Source organism: Sturnus vulgaris, chromosome 1 (genome assembly GCF_052056855.1).
Source record: "Sturnus vulgaris isolate bStuVul1 chromosome 1, bStuVul1.hap1, whole genome shotgun sequence".
Lineage (NCBI taxonomy): Eukaryota > Metazoa > Chordata > Aves > Passeriformes > Sturnidae > Sturnus > Sturnus vulgaris.
The window spans coordinates 33,286,155-33,304,753 of NC_142243.1; the positions used below are offsets into that span (position 1 = coordinate 33,286,155).

Below are 18,599 nucleotides of genomic sequence, written 5' to 3' on the forward strand. Positions count from 1 at the left end.
CACAGCAGGTTGAAATCAGTTCCTCCTGTCCAATCTCTGCTGCAGTATGAACCCACGAAACAAAGAACTGGATGAAGCCATCAAGCAGACCAAGCAAGGATCTCACTACACAGTTTTTCATAAGAACAAGTAGACAAAGCTGCTTTCAAGCTAGCAGGGGTATACTTTAACTCACTTGATAGGGGCATCCTATTTTTAAGGTGCTACTGACCCAATCCACCAGTCACCCAGCAGGACTGGATTCTTCTGACAATCAATTTTTCAATGCATGCTTTGCCATGCAGTCTGCTCCAACACACTCATTCCTGAAGGGCCTTCTAGGGTTCCCTATTAACATGATGATTTTTAACGGCTTATTTTTTAAAGGTCAAGTAGAAACTCTTTAGCAGCTACTTCTTAAAACAATACTGAAACAAGATGAAGTTTGCAAACAAATATGCTTCAAGCAAGAAAAGCAATTGCAACTTTTGCTTGCCGAGTTGCCTCTTGTTCTTATGATACATATCAGGACAAAAACATCTTGTGGATGTATCTCATATTACTTGAAACTGCACTTGGCATGGACACTTCACAGGTAACAGCTATGTGTAGCTGAAAGGGACAACACAGTGACTTGCCTGCAGTGAAACCTCCCAGACTTTTGGGATAGAGTGATATTTGGCACACTTTTAATGCATTTGATGGTCTCTCCAGAAATACATCATGATGATCCTCAAAGAACTGGGTAACGACTAAGCGATATCTTTGCCATTTATGGTTAATACCAACGATGTATTTATGGTCTTGAGTAAAAAGTTCAAAATATAGAATTTGCATGCACATGCAGCTCTGGTGACCACAAGACACTGACTCCCTTTCTCAAGTCCAAAGAGACTTCTACTTGCTGCCATTTCTTGAAAAAGAATGTACAGATGGGAAAAAAATAAAAAGGAAATATGACCTCTGCACAAAAACAGAAGAGAAAAAAAAAATACAAAATACAAATTCTTTGCATATAGTGTTACTCTAACAGCTTGACTATTTCCAGGAAGCAGAGGTCTCAGGCTCCAGACACACTCTGCTCTGCCAAGAGCCAGAAGCATCTGAGTCACCTAAAGGTTTTCTACAGGTGCTCCCAATAATTACATAGTGAATAACAACAAAGCCCTAGAGACACAGATTTACCCTTTATTATGTTACACTGAAATAAAAACAAAAGTGGACCATTATAATTTTTTATAAGAGTGAAAAATTCTAGTTAGAAAATGTCATGTCATACTTTTCTGCATAATTCAGTGCTGCAGATCAGATACGAGGTGCAATGAATGCTTTAGGAGGAATTGGTTCTGCAAATTCCCATAGTACGACTCGATTTGGCTAGTACTTTTGGTGTCTCACTTTCAACATTGAGCCAAAATATTTTGTGAAAAGTGATTAAAAAGATATATTTTACTAAAATAAATGCATAGTACAGATGGCAAGTGAACTTCAAGCACAAATACAGTTTCTAAAGCTTAGGGTGCTTCTGCCAACTTTAGCGCTATTTTTAGCATAAATGGAAAACAAGGTTCTTTTAACTAAACATTTTGGCAGTCGCAGTATTGATTCAATTAATCTCAAAACAGAGAAATGCCAAAAACTGTATTAAGTCAGAATCTCTGACAAAGTTCAGACTTTTATACTCTTAGGGGAATATTAGTCTTATAAAAAAATGAATCCTATTTGTATGCAAATTAACTTTGTTCTCAAGTTTCTTCCCAATTCTAAGATCTAGAACAGGTCACTGAGTATGACTACAGCTTTTTAGTTTTGTTTAAACCGCTTATATAAACAGCCAAATATTTCAAATTAAAAGAAAAAAAGGCAGCAGTGTCTAAGAGAAAGACATTTCTACAGGCTTCTTTAATTTAAAAATAAAATAGATACATTAAATGCCTAATAACTTTAAAAAATAAAATTTTATGAAAGACCAGTGGATTGGATATAATTGTACATTTTTGGTCATAAGAACAACATGGACTTTCTTTATCCATAAATTAACAACACAACTGTAAAATCCACATTAAATCAGGTAACATATCACACACAAGAATTAAGTATTTTCCCATACAATTAATTTTGTGTCTTTCACTTGCATGTGTACCCACTTCTCCTAAAAAGCTTCATTTTTTTTCGGTCTATATAGACACAAAAGATGCTTTTGCCAGCATATTTACTGACCTGACAGACAACATCAGAAGGCTTCCTTCAAGGAGGATTCAGGAAAGCCCTCAAATCCATCAATCTGGCTGCAAGGAAATATGTATGCACTTTCTGAGAGAGATGCACACTGGTGATTACAGTTTTAAGGAGTCTGGCTTTACTTGCACACATTGCTCTTCATTTTTTTTTTTTTATTATTCTTTCAAACCTCCTTGCTTTATCCTTATGGATAGGCAGGATTCTGTATGCTATTGGCCAAAGCCCCTAAAACAAGAGCTTACAAATAGCTTAGTCAAACCAGCTAGTGACTACATGTAAAGTTAGAGGGACTTCAAAAACATTCAGTGATGAAAGAGAGTGGAGTGGAAAGTATGCTCACAATACATCCTTGTGGAACAACTCACAAGCTGAAGGAGCTGCTGTTTGAGAGTAGAGTCAAGTATCATTATGTCCTACAGGAAATACATGAATTTTGAAAGTGTTAGTCCACTTCTTTCAGTCTCCAAAAATACTTCTGGATGCCTCTGAAAGGATGACAGGTCACAGCTCACAAGATTCTTGAGAACAGCTGATGTATACTACTATATCATGATAACATACCATGACAGTATGTACCATTCTTCACCTTCCCTTTCAGCTCGAATAGAGATTATTTTATTTACATTTTAAAAATGGAGTGACAGCTACCACAATACCAAGAACATTAAATATGGAGTTTAAATATTCACAGTAGTTTTTATTCTTCATAGCTTGTTTCAGTGTAGTTTGCAAATTTCTGCTCCTAGCACTCCTTTCTTCCTAAAAGACATTATCCTTTTTTTACCTTATATGTTGAGATATTTCTTCTTTCTCTGGAGGGGGTGGAACTGACTATCACTGCCTTCTGAGTTTTCAATACTTTCCAAATCTTCCATTTTTCAAATGTCTAGGTGTGCACAGAGGTATGAAAATGGGCACAAAAGTTGACCTCCCTCAGCTGCTGCCAGTGCTTTGTTACACTAGGAGCTGGCCAAGAATCTGACTGCTTATCTCCGTGTGAGTCCTTTGTTCTACACCTATAAAAGTCACGCCTAATTTGTACAATCCTAAAGTAAGAATGACACAACTAAATAAAGTTTAGCACATACTTCTTGAACTCTGGACATTACACCAACAACTCATACCACTGAATCACATTGCCTCAAACAATTTTCAAGCAAGTGCAGGCTCCTATTTCTCACATTTTTTTATATTTCTGCATGCAGCAAATGCACATTAATTTAGAGAAATGTATCCCTGCTTGCAGAAAACAATGGTATAACTTTCATTTTATTGAAAAATACTGAAAACTAAGGTGTCAGTGTTCACAAGCCTCAGCCTTTATACATAGTTCTATGATCTGAACCAGAGATACATCACAATAATTTTTTAAAAGGCAATATATCATTCTTAAGAATCAAATGTACTCTAATAAAAAGAATAAGACTGAATATAATTTTCACAGAAATCACAGCAAGTTATGCAGTAACAATTACAGACTATACAAATCAAATCATCCATTTTGCTAGAGATAATGAAATCTCATTTTTGTTAATAATTTGTTGAACTGGAAAATAAATTCTGAATCAAATTACCAATGAAGAAAGTAAATAGACTAGAATTTTCTTGACCTTCAAATTACACAAAGCAGTAAATGCAAACTCTGCTTTTTGTAAGCAACTCTCATGCTTATTACAGAGTCAGAGCCTCAGGAAGTTATTAAATCTTCAAAAACATGCTCTCCCAAAGTCAAATAGGTTTGCAATGAAACAACCACCCCACCTAATTTCATGTTAGCAATTTTCTTAATAAAATAACATTTTACTTTCCCACACTCAGTTCTGTTGGACTGACGAGAAAAACTACATTTTATCTTCTGTACAGTGCTGAGATGCAATATAAAAAAATAGCAAATTACTGTAATACAATTTTTAAACAATCACATAGTTGGAGTTTACAGAATCTTGGCAATCTTGAATCTTTGGGAAGTTTCAAGTTGCACTGTGCCTTTCTGTTGAACTGTTATGGCTGCATAACTTGATTTAAACAGGCATAAGAAATGTATGAACTTGTTGTGCCTTGTTACAACATTACTTGCCTAATATGACTTACATATTTTCACTTTCTCAGGAGGCAGGCTGCAGCCTACACATTTGAACCTCCTTGTCCAGAAACAGACAGTTCTTCAACTACTGCAAAAAGTGAAGCTTTGCATAGGCTTTTTTGACCTCGCACTGTGACCCTCATACCAGCATCCACAGGCTATAGGTCATGACCTCAAGAATTAGCATCATGGAAATAAGAGCCCTTCCAGGTTTAGTTACAGAACAGAACACTGTAGCAACAAACCCCTCAGTCTTCTCTAAACTGAACTCTGCAGCTTTGTTTAAACTCCACTAGAAGACAATAGATAACCCACACTTCAGTTTTCATTACTTGCACACTAAATCATCTCCTCTCCAGCTAAAGGTCTGAGCTCCCGCTGCACTGTGAAAACATTCATTCAGTGTGGATCGAAAGCCAATATCATATTGCCACGAGATGATCCTATTAAAAGGTTAAAGAAACATCACTATGGAATTGAAGACTTTTGCAACGTTAAGAAAAAAGGCTGAAATAAGTAATCTCTCGAAAATTTTATCTCCTAAGCAGGCTACTTTGCATACACTTCCTCTGGGGAGAAAAAAAAAAAAAAAAACACGCACATCACATGGTCTTTCGCGAGGCTGCTCTCTCGCTAATAAAGCTCCATTTCTACTAAATTTATAATAAATAAGCTCCATAAGGAGCTCCATTATAGATTAAATCCCGAGCTACGTTTCTAGGCCGACCTTTCCATCAGCGAGCGCTCGGTGCCGCGCTCCGTGCCGGCCCGGCCCCGGCGGGTGTGCGCGCCCCGGGCTGCTGTTCCCCGCCAGCCGCAGCAGGGGGCGCCAGCACCCTCGGCCTCGGGCGGCCGCAGCACCGGGCAAACAGCGCGGCGGGAACGGCGCGGGACTCACCTTGCTCCGGGAATTCCTGAGGATAACTGCAGGAAAAGAAGAAGAAGAAACATCATAAAGCAACGCACACTTGCAAACCCACGGCAAAAGGACACGCCACAGAACAACAAGCAGTTTACAACAAGTTTTTGTGGTCGAAATTCAGTGCTGCAAGTTTTCCTTGAAAATTCTCAAGTCTTTAACTTTGGCTTATTTACTGTTTTCCTTTAGCCTTTGCAGCTGAGAGAAACCCCAGTCACTTCAAGGAAAACTTGAGCAAAACCAAATCCAGACTGAGCAGCTTTTTCTAGGAACACACATCTGCTCAGATATCTTGAAGTATAAAAACACAAAAGCATCTTTTAGTAAACTTTCTAAATCTTAACAAATTTCCTAAATTTTTGCGCACAAGTAAAACCATTCAACATGTTTTGAAATAAACCGGTAGTTCAATAGGAAACAAAATAAAAAAATTTAAAAATGTGGGTATAGCTACAGTAATTTTACAGAAATCCAAATGAAAACATATTAATAATTAACCAGAAAGATAAAAGTTAAAGCATTCTAAATAAGAATTCCTTTTCAAATAAGGAGATCTCAACTTACATAATGCCTAGAAAACCAAAACATTTTATCATCCCAGAGGGAAAATATACTATTACACACTATTTCTTCCGAGCAAAATCATGGTATTTCAGAAACTAAAATAATCACAGAATGCAGTTTGATGATACAGACAAATTATCAGGACAGAGTTATGTAGAATGGCATTCAAGAAGCATTCATGGGCTATGAACTAACTGGCAAATAAAATGCAGCTGCCAAGATCATTTTTATGAACAATAAGCAGCAGTAAGGATTAGGTCAGGTTAGTCAATAAGGAGATGCTGGCAAGAAACGAGCAGAAGGGAAAGGAATGGCCCAGAGATAAGAAACTGAGAAATGCAAACAGAGATAAAAGGCCAGCTCTAAGAAATCCAGTGTAGCAAGTGGCAGTAATAGACACAGCCCAACATGTGGGATGTTAAAATCAAAGAAGACTACAATGTGCGTGTATTTTGTAGCCCGCATGAAAAGCAAAACACTGTTAACAGTGAATAATATTACAGGAAATGAGGAAGGCATTAGAAATTAAAATAAGATGTGAAACCATGGGGTCACATAAATGAATAGCAAAAGATTCAGTGACAATATGCTCAAAAATGCAGGCTCCATCCCTTTGATATTTCATCATCCAAAAAAGCATCAAGAAAAAAGTCAGTAGCACTGTATGTGCAAGTCATCTGCACAGTCACAGTTAACTCAATAACCCAGAATGGAAAACATAGGAAAGAAAAAATAAATTAATAAAATACTACTTTCTAAAAAGAGAATATGAGGGAGAGCTAGTTACCTAAGCATTTACAGCCTGAATGAAAGGAACACAAAACTTCAAATACAAGATTCTGGGATATGTCTCATGTCTCCCTCCAGTTAGCACCCTTACCAGATGATTGTGCTGTCCTTGAAATTATAAACAAGTTGCCACAGGGGCAGAAGCATACCATGAATGGAATGCTTAGGAGATATCACACAGGAGTGATCACTAGAAAAACACTATGAAAACAACAATGTGGAAAGAACAGCAAGTACTAGGCTATATCCTAGTTGATAAGAGTTACAAGTGAAGATATTCGTCAGAGAATATTCAGTAGTGCAAATGTAAGTATAGCTCAATCTCTTTAGCTGAATTGACTGAAATTAATACACCATAAAACTCTCTCAGATCATCCTTGATATGAAAACAAAAACACCCACAGCCCTCTGCTTTGTTTGTCATAGCAGTTTGCTTAAACAAACTTATGACCTATAAATAGTTTTCAGTTATGTTTCAGTTTTCTATTACAGAGCTAAACAACAGAATATGTAGTAAAGCAAAGTCAGCATTGAATTGTTCTGTCTTACCAGCTGAGTATGGTGATAGGAAGCTAATTCGTATCCTCAGTACATTATATTTCTCATGTTTTAATCAATCTTACCAAAGCAGAGGGAGGTGAAGGCTCCGCTCAACTAGCCTGCAATCAGGTTTTAGAATATCAAGGAATTCAAATGGGACAAATCATTCTGATCCCATTTCTTAGTAAATTGTAGCAGTTTTGAGAAGGAAAGACTTGAACCCATACAGATTTTTTTAAAAAATCAGGACCTAGACATATTGTTTAATTGTTAATACGGTTAATGTTTATTAAAAGATTTCAAAAAACTTTAAGTTATCAATAAGTGACTTTATAACATATTAATGCCATGGAGTTCACTTACCTTGCCTTAATATCCTTCATCTTCTTAAGAAGAACTTCTCTTCTTTCTTTAGCTTTCTTGGATAGATTTTCTCCTTTTAGTGTTTGGGAAATAAATGTTTCAACATCTAAATAAAGAAGAAAAATAAATACACCTCAAAAAAAACCCGACAAAATACTGCTGTAATGAGTTTGTCCTGATACTACAGTGAAAAAACTGAGAAAATTATTTTCAGCCCTACTCACAGCATAGTTAACAGACATTTTAGATTCTAAATGGGACACATTTGTTCTCCATCTACTTATGCTTAGCACAGCAAATCCTATGGTGACATTTGATTCTTGCTCACTTAATTATGCTACGTAAGTCCTAATAAATTGCAGTCCTATAACAATTACTTTCCATCACCTAAAGTAAAAGACAAAGCTAAAACATGGAAATAGCCTTTATGCATATATTACTGCCATGTTATTTCAGAAGTTCAAGCTCCAAAGATGGTTGTGTTATTTATTACTTCAGCAGTAACACTTACCCAGATACTAATATAGCTCACTTACTGGTTACAGTATTTTCAAGTGTTCCCACAATGCCTCTGAAATCACTGCTTGACTAAAGATTCATATCCAAAGCAATCCTGAAAACAATTAGGTAGGCACACTAACCACATCAAAGGAGTCAAGCTCAACACTGTACTCTAAATTAAGCACACCTGCACTTGTAAAATCATAAACTAAGGATCTAGCCTGCACTTTAAGTTTTAATTCTTACTCAGATGATACTTTTATATAGTCATGTAGAAACAAAACATTCCAAAAAAGTTACCACCGTTCTTTTAATATAGCAAATATCCATTCCATAGGATAAAAAGAATACATGTATTGAATTTGTGGAAGCTAACTCCTCCAGTAGTATGTTTTCCTGATTAACAAAACAATGGCAAAAAACAACACTAAAAGTTTCTTATAGTTACCAATCAACACACAATTATCCCAAAAACAGAAAAGGAGAAACATAACGAAGAAATCCTGCTTGTTAACATAAATGTCTCACCTGTATAGGTAACAACTGCTCAAGCATTTGTAGGTAACAAAACACCTTTTCACAGTGCCTGCCCACCCCCATAGACACACACACATACATATACCTTGGTTCCCTCTGTATAGATGCAAATGCATATGGATAGTACTATTTTAATCCTCTAACTTTTCCAATCAGATGGATTCCATCTATCCATTTTAATATAGAAACACAGAAAACAGCCAATTAAGTACACAACTGGCTACGTGCAAAAGTTTACATGAATATTTACAGCAGATTTCCTAAATGAAAAACTTAATTGCCTGCTTTTTTCTTTATAAAACAGAAGTATATCACCCTTTGTATTACATGCTGCAAGAAAACAAGTTAAAAGTTACCCTCTAAGAACACTAGCACAGCTATTACAAAAATGTTCTTCTTTACAAACGATTTATTAGATTATTATTTAGACGTTTAGATTACTGTCCTCACAAAGTGTGGCAAAAAATAATCATTTTTTACAGTATTTTAGAGTTCTGAAGAATGATATTGATCCTCCTCTCTCCGTAAGAATCTTCCCCATTACATTTTCCAAAGCAATCCTGAATGGGGAAGACCTTCACTCAGTTCTGTGGCATTCCTTCTTTAAAAAGACAGAAGGAAAGGCACTTAACATGTATTAATGAATCCTCCAGACATACCCCCAACAGTCTCTATGCTGTACACCAAGAATGCCTGGAAGATTTTTTCCAAGCCCATAGAAAAAGTACACATCTTCGTAAATTCCAATGATTGGAGTTGCCAATCAGGCTGGCAGATAAGAACCCACAGAACCCAATGGCATTGACCAACTTCAAAACTAAGGTCAAAAAAACAGATACTTTACTATTCAGAGCAAAAATCAAAACAGATCAAAACAGATCAGCAGTTTTTCTCTCAATGAAACCTAACAGGATTTTCCAGTACAAAACAAGCTTTCACTTGGAGAAGGATTAAATATTTATTTTTCCATAGTTTTATATATTTATTTTAAAATTTGGATAGCGGCTTCAAAGTTCTACCTAAGCAACAATATGCAAAACTTTAGAGGAATTAGTCATGTTTATAGATCAGGAGCAATACTTGCACAGTAACCTTTGAACACCAATTAATCAAAAAACTTGGATTCAGAAGTCTTCATTTAAACTCAGTGGGCTTATTGGAAAAGCTCAACCCAGGTGAGAATTCTGCTGTCTCAGATTCTGACTGTCAAAGCTTTATTCAAATACAAACACTGAAATAACACAGTTAAGGTGTATGTGGGGAAGAGAAACAAAGTTGATTATTATAAAAAAGGATTACCACTTCTGGCTTAAAATACACTGTGGATACAAAAATTTGAGGACAAACTCTATTTCTGACAGATTTTGTTGCTTTCCAGAAAACCTTGGACTTCAAAAACAGAAATAATAGAGAATTTTCAACCACGGAAGGACAGGGCAGAAGCAGATGCTCCATTTACTCTCAGTATGAGTTGGAGGGAAGAGGCAGAAAGAGTGCAAGCATATACAGGTTTGTCATTTCTAAACAGCAGCAGTTACAGAAGATATCCCTGGGATAGCTTCCCTCTCACATGAGTATGTGAAGCTTAGATGTACTCACAGTCAGGCTGCACTGTTTCCATCATGGAACACTATTGCTTCCATATGTCCAGAGACAGTATATGGCTTGATTCATCACAACCCCAAAATATGAAGACAGACCTGACATACATATGATGCTAAAGAAGCAGTTTACTTGAAAATTACATTTTACTGAATCATAGATTTTTCTTATCTACTCACAATTACACAGTATGGTATGTATCTTGTTTTAATCTCCTGTTGTAAATCCATCCAGGATACTCAAGATGAGTAACATCCTAAGCTTCTCTGGACAAGAAGCCAGCAAGACATCTAAGTTATGATTATCTCTTCACTTCCTGTACTTCCACATTGTGGGGGGAATACGGACTGCCTTAACATAAGGAAATGTTCCTGTAATTTCTCTGACCTTTCACGAAGTGATTTAGGTAGGAATTAGAACAGAACTTGGAACTTGGTATGGCAGATCCAAGTTTCATACAGTAAACTTCAAAGAGAAGCAGCAAAGTTTACCCATTTCTCACCACTATTCTAGTCACTTACTTGCTCTCCCCTCTCCAGGACAATCCACAACTTGGTCTCCTGTATCAGTTTAATGCTACTCAGAAAACAAAACTGCTCACAAGCACTTCAATGTAGATCTGTTTCATGCTTCAGCAGCAGCCAATCCATCGAAATATTTTTATAAGGAATAAAAGATAAATTCCAAAAAGAAAACCTCTTTGAAAAGATTTCTGGTCTAAAAGCACTTTAACTAGCACTTTTACCTCAAGGAAAAAAAAAAAAAACCAGCAACCAAAAAAAACCAACAAATTGCACATTCCCATAAATTTTTCCCAATGAACTGAGCAGCTATTTAGTATCACACATTGAAGACATTTAGCTGTTCCCACTGAAAACACGAAAAAAGAAAAAAAGATTTAAAACCACTAAAACAAATAAACAAAAACAAAACAAAGAAAAATACACAGCGGGAACCTACTTAACACCTCTTTTCTTAAGCTTGTATGTTAGACTGCTTGATAGCTTAAATACCCATACTTGTTGCTCTGTTTCTTAAAGCTCGTGATATTAAATTTGCTTGCACCATACCCCAGGGAAATTATTTGCCTGCAGGAATAAACAAAAGCTACCAAACTGAAAGATCCAGTTGATACAATTCACTCACAAACTGCTCTGCCAATACAGGTCACAAACTGACCAAAAAGGAAGTCACACCTCAGTCTAGCTCTGTCCACTTCAACCACCTCATACAGCTCAAAATTTAAGTGTCAGTTCACAGAACAGTCAAAAGCTAAAAGCCATTTTAATTTCATTTTCATCTACAGTCCTTTTTCAAAAAGAAAAGCTAAGATTTGTTTTGCATTTCATTGTTAAAACAGTTTATGGTTCTCCTTACTGCAATGATTATAAACAGACAAAACTGCAAGATTTTAATTGTTTTAAAGTCTTTGGAGCTATTTGCTTTAATGAAGGCTGAAACCACACAGATGGAATTTTTCAGGAACATTGTAAATTTCTAGCCCAAAGCAAGTGCTGTGTTAAAGAGTGCTAAGCATAACAAATCATAGCACGTTTGCTGTTTACAGGATTTAATATAGTAAATATAAGTAACACTTAATAAACAAATATACTTAGGACAGAACTACCTCAATTTTTTGTCATAGTGGGCCAAGCAGATTCCCACAGAGGCACTCAAAGACTATGCTGGGTCATTCTTTCTCCCCTCCTCCAGCAGATAACCAAAATGTTATCCAATCACATTATCAAGAAGTTAATCATCACGGACACATTAACTGATGAGTTGACACCGTTCAAACGACAGGAATCAGAAAGTGGCAATGCACATGGCAGGGGCCATGGCCCAAGGAGAATGCAGGTGGGTTTGGAGGCTGGACATACATCCCTCATAGGACAGGGACACCGGCAGGGGACAACCTGGCAGTTGTACTGCCACTCACACAAGAAGGCAACAGCAGCTCAGCAGAGCAATTCCTGCAGCCACCAGCCTTTTCCCTTCTCCACCTCAAGGATGAGAGCCAGCAGCCGGCTGCCAGCCAGAGAATTTGGGCTGGCAGGCCAGAGAATTTTGGGAGATAGCTGCAAGCTAGGCACATTTATTACATACATACCGTCCAAAGGTGACCAATATTAAACAGACTGCCATGTATCTTTCAGCTTGGCATCAGAAAGCAATTAATTAATTTGATTTCAAAGTTTTCATGCGATTCATTAATAGCAAACAAGCTGAAGACAAACTACCAAGCAATATCTGTCACTGCCTGTTCTCTTAAATAAAGAAATATTTCAGGATTTTGCTTTTGCTCTTATCCTGACTTCACAACTATGTTTTAAAGTCTCTCTCCAGAGTTTGCTAAATTGCCTTTTAAATATATACATACACTTAATCAGAAACAGAACATATGATGTAAAATAAAAGTGACTGAACTTCAAGATGTCTAAAAATACCACATTTATCCAGTCTAACAAGAAGGTGAGCATTCCTTTTAGTGCAAAGTCCTGGAAAGGACTGCCTTTAAAAACTGCTGTACCTTAAATCCCCAGAAGCAATTTTATGTTGCTGTGTTGACACATATAAAGTAAGTATCATGAAAAATGTTGACGCTCAACAGTTTTATTAGTGATTTTAAAAGCAGAAGTATACACAAACTGCTAAGACTCCGCAAACAAAGTAAATCGATAAGGCATGTCTTTCAAAAAATTAAAAAAGAAAAATTTTAATCAAGAACTATATATATATATAGCTATATATCTATCTCTAATCTCATTGGATGAGTAGTTGAGCATCGTCTCTCTCCATTAAAGAGGTGAGAAAAGATGAAGCTGTAACATATTAAGCATATAATGAAAAAAAACCACACCAGTACAAATCATGATCAAGTTACAAAGTGATTCCAAATGAACTACAATAAAAAATGTTAGGGATTAACCTAAAGATTTACACTGTATGCCACATTATGCTGTGTCTATTGTGGTTTGTTGACATATGATTATGAAAGAAACGTAAACCCAGTCAGATGAGAAAGATAGACTCCATGTTAATTGAAAAAGACAAACTAAGTGAATAATGAGTATATAAAAAATAGCCTATGCCATTTTTATCACCCATATATGACACTTATTCTCAAATTTATGGCAGAGACAATTGAACTATGTTTCAAATCACTGGAGATTATTTCTTACCAGGAATCCCTCTGTGCATTTTTTTTACCTCACTCTTTCTAATCTTATTCCATTACTATTGAAACACATACATACTACCAAAGCTGTAAATACATGTCTACTTAAAAGATGTCTACAATAATCACCCTGGTTTATCTTGTACAGATGGATTCTTCAGCAAGAACTGGCATTTGTTAAAGCCATAGAAATAATACTTTTTTAAAAGAGTAAAGTTTTAAACAACAGTGTGTTTTTAAATTTGAACTAGTCTATAAAGAAGAGCCACACTGTACCCAGAAGGCTTTTTCTAGGACAGTCATGTAAGGAGCAAGTCCGGGAACAGCTGAAATGGAAAATGAAAATGGACAGCTTGGTTTTTGGGGATTTGGGTAAATATAACCAGTGTCATCCAAAAATAAAAGGTGAGCAACTCATGCACTAGGTCCAATGTCTTGTAGTTTTCTTGCCTTGTCCTTTTCTGCAAGCTATTTCCAAGATGCAACTAAACAAGTAGGTAAACAGTATTAATTTGAAGAAAAAAAATAAGAGGACTCACACAGAAAAAAGTGATTTGGACAATATAACTAAGCATTTAAACAAACCGAATAATAGCTGTGTAGAAATGATCTTTAGGGCAAGAACATTGGTTTCTATTTAGGTTTGGGGTTTTGCTTATAGAACAAAGAAAATGGTATTAGGATGGGATATAAGGTTCCATATAAACTAAAGAAAATATTATCCTATTTCCACCTCAAAAGTATTTGTAACTTTTAAAACACGAATACAGAAGACTCAAGCAACAAATATTGCCAAGTGAGAAAGGAAAATTGAAGAGAAGACAAAGCAATAGCACCCATACTACAGTCACAGGTGTCATGAACAGGGGAGAAAGTATAAATGATACACATATCTAATGATCATGATACCATCAAAAGCTGTGGAAAAATAAAGAAGCCTTACCTCCAACTAAATCTTTCTTACTGAAAAAATCTCAAGAATTTTTTTCCAGTCAAGATGACTGAAGCAACCAGTCTGGTTTACATTACAGAAGAAATAATATGCCTTCGGGGGAGGAAGCAGCCTTCAAACTCCTTCTCGGCTATGAACAAACCAAAACTTAGTAAGGAAAAATAAATGTGAGCAGGCCTCCAACAATCTATGTAACCAGCAACAATATGAGGGGACAAAAAAAGAGTCATATTCCACTTTGCCAAACACCCACAAAATACCACATAAACACAACAGAGGATGCCTTTTCAAAAGAAGAAAGGCAGAGTAGGGCTGGGCTTCCTTCACTAAATTCCACTGTCCCGAGCATCACCTGTAAGTACAGGGACATGGGTGGGGAATGAAGAAGTTACATACATTACCACACACCTCCAAGGTGTAAAGAAGGAGGTAAGAGAGCAACAAACTTTACTTTCTCCTCCTACCAAGAGTTCAACTCATGACCAGAGGACCCTGTTTCTGTCTCCAGTGTTTCCCTCCTACCACTTGAACAAGTCAGAGAAGAGAGGATGGAATTGTGCAATCCCAATAATCCTCTGCAATAAGTATTGCCACACTGACCTTTCCCCTTCAACTTTACAGAAACAGCTTCCTCCTGTTTCCTACTAATGCAGTTGGCCCTGAGCTCAAGCTGTGCTTCTGCCTGGAACATTTCAGCGCCACTGATATGCAACTATAATGACCCTGCCAGCATGTGTGACAGAATTTGTTTTTGTGTTAAAGATATAATATTGTTTAGGTTCACAGTAAAGCACTCACAAGTCGGAAAATTTCCTGTGCAACTTTAATTCATCCCCTGGTGTGTTTACTCCCATTATCGCCATGTTTAACTACAGGAGCACTTAGAATGTTTTCCAGTAGGACCCCTACTTGTTCAGCATGGTGGGTGGACATACTCCAACCATCAATCAAGGGTAAGCAGGGATAAGGGAATCCATATGATCGCTCCTTCACTTGTTGCAGAAGTTGGAAATCATAGGCAAAAAGGCCAAGAAAAGGAGGAAGAGCAGAAGAGCACAGTATTTATGAGATTTTGCACCTGTGAAGGCCTCTCTGCCACATGAACACCAGACTAAAATACAGTGCTTGTTGCTACCCATTAGTAGCAGTTCTCAACTGAACCTGATATGAAGAAGAGTCTGGCACTTGTGATGACCACTAAACATAGATACCCAACTAATATTATTATCTGGAGAAACCAGCACAGCATGGAGGCAGGTGAATTTAAATTCTAATTCTGTTCCACTATTGATTATTTTTTCCGACCTCAATCACATCTTGTTTATTACACTAATTTTACCAATGGGAAAACAATATTCCCTCATCTCAAAGAGGTGCAGGATCAATAACTGTGAGCCATTAAAATAAGACATTAAGAAGCACCCTCAAAGAAGAGCAGAAATTAATAACTATCTACTAACTATGGTCTTTGTATTGTGTAACAGTTTCTTGATGAGTAGTAAAGATATTACAGAGCTCCCTTCCCTCCTCCATTACCATACATCCTCACTACAGGAATAGTTTGAGCAAAAAAAGAAGAAGTCCACATAAAAGGTTGTGAGATCCTACATGTATCCGTAAAAGAACTGCTCATACAGCCTGGATTACTCTCATTTCTAACTTTCATGCACTTCACTGATAACCTTAAAAAGAGAGTTTAACACAAACTTTAAAAAGTAATGCCACACTTTATTTTTCAACAATAAGCAGGTTATTTAATTTTAACATTGTATAACCATACTGAAGGTAACAAAAGTTGCAAATTACTAGTTACTAGTAGTAATAATAAAACAAGTATTTAAAGATCATTGGTAAATCATTCCATTGCCTTCTTAACTCCAGTTCTATAGACAGCATGAAACGAGAAAATCTAAAGTTGTACATACTGTACAAACACTAGATACCTGTATATAACTTAGGCTGCTGTTCATAGCAACTCAAAGTGCATAAACAGAACCATCTTGAGGAAAAATAGGTGTTCTTGGTTTCACTTCAAAATACAAACTTTTGTGTCTCTCTTTCCATGGCAGACTGAATAAACATGGGGAGAAGGAAGAAAGGACAAAGTATGTAAATGAGGTACCATGACTGAGAAAGAAATCACAATCTCAAATGATCCCATCTGCATTGCATCCTTCATCTCAAAAAAAAAAATTTAAAGCACTTAAAACATTGAAGAGTTTCAAGATGAGCTTCACTCAGTGAAACTAGCACGAAAACAAACATATATGCTTCACATCTGACCATGAGTTCCAGAATTCAGTATTGCCACAGAAAATTCCAAGATTTAAAAAGGCTCTCGAAGGGTAATATTTATTTTTTCTAAATTATTAATAATGTATTCCATCATATGAAGTCATCAGAAGTTTTCCTTTTTTTTTTTTCTGGTGGCCTTTCATGCAAGGTTTAACTACAGATGGTAAGACATTCAAGCAACATAGTGAGAAACTGCAGTTAGAAAACACTTCAGACTGTTGGCAGAAGATGAGATGTGGTGAGAGCAATATGTTTCAAGCATTATCTCTTACAATCAAAGTGTTAAACAGAAGGAATAATCTGTGAAGGTGATGAGCTGCACTAGACTCTAGCAGGTGCCCAACCATGTAATTGAGTGCTTGGCCTCAGAAGAAAGATTGCCATTGAAATTACCCATGCTTTTTGAAAAGTCAGAACTACACAAGTTCTTGTGGCAGAAACAAAGAATCCCACTGAAATTAAAATGGTATAGCAAACTTTTCGATAAAGATACCAGAAAAGCCAGGCTTTAAGTATACAATTTATTTTAATTAACAACAACCCAAAAAAATTAAATACGAGTTCTTGAAGGTAAAAGATAGCCACCCGTATCCGGAATTCCATACTAACACTATAAACTTTCACGCTGAGAAATCATCCCATTCCTACGCTCCAGCGCATCCTGCGAGCGTGGACGGTCACGGTCAGAGGTGTGTGACTGATGTGACAATACCCCAACAATTCTGCAACCCTTTCGTCCGCTCCTCAGCTGTTCACCGGGGAAGTTCACTACTTTTTTTCGCTGATGCGGGCAGTCGGCCCTGCCAGCACATGCCGAGGGCAGAGACTTCCCCCGGATGGCTCGGCGGTCACCCGGCGGTCACACACCCCGCACCCGTGTCCGCGGGAGTCCCCGAACGCCTCCCCACGGCTGGTGCCCGCAGCCCCCGAACGCGCCCGCCCGGGGGAGGTTTCGGCTCCGGGCGCGGACGGGAGCTGCGGGTGCCCAGCCGGGAGGGGGCCCGGCCCGCTCTTTCCTCCCTGCGGGGAAGCGAGCCGGGGCACTTCGGCTCCCCACGGACGGGCACGGGGGAAGGAAGTAGCCGGGGAGGAGGAACTGGGGGGATGGGAGAGAGAGAGAACCCTCGAACCCGCGCACTGGAAGCGATCGCCCAGCGCCCGCCGAGGAGCGCTCCGCCGCAGCCGCGGTTCCAGGGGCTGCTGTCCCCGCACGCCCCGGCTCCCCCGGCCCGTCACACCCCCACCGACCCGCCCCCCTCGGCTTCCCCTGCGCCCGCCCCCCGGGAAGGAAGCCCTCCCTCCTGCCCTCACCTGCCAAGAGGCTGCAGACGTCCTCAGGGACGCCGGGAGCGTCGGACATGGTGCGCGCGGCGGGGGCGGCCGGGGACACCCGGCGGGCGGGGCTCGACGGCTCACACCGGTCCGGCCCCGGCCCCGGCGGGGAGGAAGCGGAGGCCACGCCCCCCGGCCGCGGCGGCACGGCTGCGAGCCCCGGGGGGGCGGAGCTTATCGTCTCCGGGGCGTGGTTTCCCGCCACGGAGGCGGTGCTTCGGGGCGCGGGGTTTAGCGGCACTGGGCGGGGCTTCATGCTGTGGGGGCGGGGCTACCCGCCGGCTCGGTCTCAGTGCTGCGCATGCGCCTCATCCCCTCTCCCCCCGCTCTGTTTATCGCTGCCGGCGGCCATCCTGCGTGAGGGCACGGTGCGGGCCCGCCCCCGCGCCAGAACCAAACGTGGCGCCCAGCGCTGCTTCTCTCTGCGCGTTCCGCCCCGAAGGGCAGGAAAAGTTGGCTATTGGATAAGAATGCCCTGAGGCCTCTCTCTGATTGACCCATTGATTGTCTCGCCCACTAAGCCAGAGGTTAGCGTCCTCCCCTCCTCCCGGAGGGGCGGGTAGGGCTGTGGAGGGTTTAAGGATTTCTCTTCTTCCAGACAGCTTTCCATCTTTCTTTTAGAGCGTGGTGCCGACCTTGTCCTTCTCGGCTTTCTGTCGTTACCAGTGTCAGGGTTTAGGATGGCAGACTTGAGTCTCTGCCAATGTACCAGTGGTTGCAGCTG

At 38.9% G+C, this 18,599-nt stretch overlaps 1 protein-coding gene across 1 annotated transcript in view; it reads right to left on the reverse strand.

Moving 5' to 3' along the window:
• The window catches only part of SKAP2 (src kinase associated phosphoprotein 2), a 119,842-nt gene extending 101,846 nt beyond the window's left edge, over positions 1-17,996 (reverse strand). The window contains exons 1-3 of the mRNA XM_014894229.2: positions 17,855-17,996; positions 7,479-7,584; positions 5,202-5,227 (exon numbers count right to left, since the gene is read on the reverse strand). Of these exons, the coding sequence (XP_014749715.2) occupies positions 5,202-5,227; positions 7,479-7,584; positions 17,855-17,903 (181 nt within the window). The 5' untranslated portion in view covers positions 17,904-17,996. The remainder of the gene's footprint in view (positions 1-5,201; positions 5,228-7,478; positions 7,585-17,854) is intronic.
• Positions 17,997-18,599: the final 603 nt, after the last annotated feature.